Consider the following 1,928-nt stretch of genomic DNA (forward strand, 5'->3'; position numbering starts at 1 on the left):
AGGGCGAAGCCGGCAGGGAAGCTTTCGTCCCCACTAAACACAACGGCACTCCCTGGGCTTGTGTTAGAGCCACGGCTTCGCCGTACCCGAGCCGTAAGTCGAGCGTCATGCCACCTTCAGCCCTGCGACGCTGACCCCGTTCTCCAGCGCTGGGCTCCGGGATGCCCACCCGCACGTGACGCTAAGGGTAACGTGTCCTATTTTAGGATGTATTTTTGCATATGCTGCATCAGACTCCCACCCTAAGAGCAGGAGAGCCCCTCAGCTGGATCGATGAGCTGCCCTCAGCTCCTCTCCGCAGCCCCAACGCAGTCTGCAACGGGACGGCTGATTCTTCAGGCGCCTAGAAAGCCTTTCCACAAGGCCATTTCTGTCTGCTTTTGCCCTCAAATGAGGTCCCATCCTTAAAACCTGAAGCTGGAGCTCTAACACCCCCTCTCAGACATCATGAAAAATTAAAACAACTCTGGAGATTCTTATTCCCCATCTAGACATGGCACCCTTTCCTCTTCTCACTTGCTTTCATCGGTTCTCTCCTAAATTTTGTTTGCTGCTAAAGCATTTAGATGCTTATCGTGTAAAAAGAAGAAGAGAAACCAAGCACCAGTTGGAAGAACCGAAAGGCCTGTGACACCAATAAGGACTTGGCAGAGATGATTAGGCTGATGAAAGAGCAGAAATGCCGCTTTCAAGTTAGCGAATAGACAAAAGATCATCATTACGCAGCACGATATTAAATGGGAGCTTTTCAAAGCTGGCGAGTTTATTTCCTTAAACAGGAATCAGAGCCGGCGTTAACATTTTTGAAGTGAAATGCTACGTGGAATGGTGCGCGTGGCTCCCCTGTCTATGTGTCTTACTGAAGGCCTCCAAGACAAGAGCAGCGTGCGTGACATGAGCCCGTCTAACGAAGCCTTGAACGTTGTATCATAGCGTCAAGGAGTCTCAGGGCTTTTGCCGTGCTTTCTCACGACCAGATTTTGTTTTCCAGCCTCAGAAGCCTGGCGGGCAGCGGGCAAGGGGGTGCCGCGCCGCGTCGTCGGGTCACTTATGGGCTTGTCCCTGTTTCTTCGCAGATCCACCCCTGGTCAACTTGTCCGTGGAGCCGCAGCCAGTCCTAGAGGATAACACTGTCAAGTTCCACTGCTCCGCCAAGGCCAACCCTGCCGTCACCCAGTACAGGTAAGGCGGCTGCCCCGCGCGCTGGCACCGCGCGTCTCGCTCCAGCCCTCTGCCAAGAGCTTCTCGCGCTCCCCACCGGGCGAAGTTATTTCCTCCGGGTGACCCAAGAATGCTCAGCAGCTCTGGCTGCAGTTTCTGGCGGCTCTTCCACTTGCCTCCGTGTTTATTGCTGCTTGGCGGTTGTTCTAGCTCAGCCGCCTGGCCTCTGCTGTCCTCCAGCCCGGGGATGCGACGGCTGGAGCCAGACACAGCCCCTGACCTGCGGAGCAGGAGAGACCTGCTGTGGCACGGTCCTCTCCCCAGCGTTCCCGCTCCGATGGCTCCCCGACGCTGCTCCTGCCTTGATGATGCTGTTACGTGTCGAGAGGCTCCGACTGCCTCTGCGTTAGGCCGTCTGCTGCGTTTTGCTGCATGCAGCAAGTCCTCGGTCAGAGATTCATTGGCGCTTTGGAGTGGATTAAGAGGCCTGGCACCAAGCTGGCGGAGCCATCTGTTTGGGGACATAACGAGCAAAGCGCGCCGAGTGAAAAGTCTATTACGGGAAAATTCCTTTTTTTTTTTTTTGCATACTCTTTTCATGGTTTGAACAATACAACTCCATTGCCGACTCCGTGTAACCCTTAAGCAGCCGCCGCAAGCCTCTCTAGCCCCAGCGGCGTGCAGCAGAGCTCAGAAAGGGCCAGAGCGGAGGTGCCTGGGCTGGGCACGTGGCGGGGTACATACGGCAGCACTGCCTGCACCCCTGC

At 55.6% G+C, this 1,928-nt stretch overlaps 1 protein-coding gene across 1 annotated transcript in view; it reads left to right on the forward strand.

The window, feature by feature from the left end:
• The window catches only part of LOC104622370 (kin of IRRE-like protein 3), a gene marked incomplete at its 3' end in the record, with an annotated part of 53,693 nt that overhangs the window by 13,143 nt on the left and 38,622 nt on the right, over nucleotides 1-1,928 (forward strand). The window contains exon 5 of the mRNA XM_010289126.1: nucleotides 1,077-1,182. Within this exon, the coding sequence (XP_010287428.1) occupies nucleotides 1,077-1,182 (106 nt within the window). The remainder of the gene's footprint in view (nucleotides 1-1,076; nucleotides 1,183-1,928) is intronic.

This window comes from Phaethon lepturus, unplaced genomic scaffold (assembly GCF_000687285.1).
Source record: "Phaethon lepturus isolate BGI_N335 unplaced genomic scaffold, ASM68728v1 scaffold21086, whole genome shotgun sequence".
Taxonomy (NCBI): Eukaryota; Metazoa; Chordata; class Aves; order Phaethontiformes; family Phaethontidae; genus Phaethon; species Phaethon lepturus.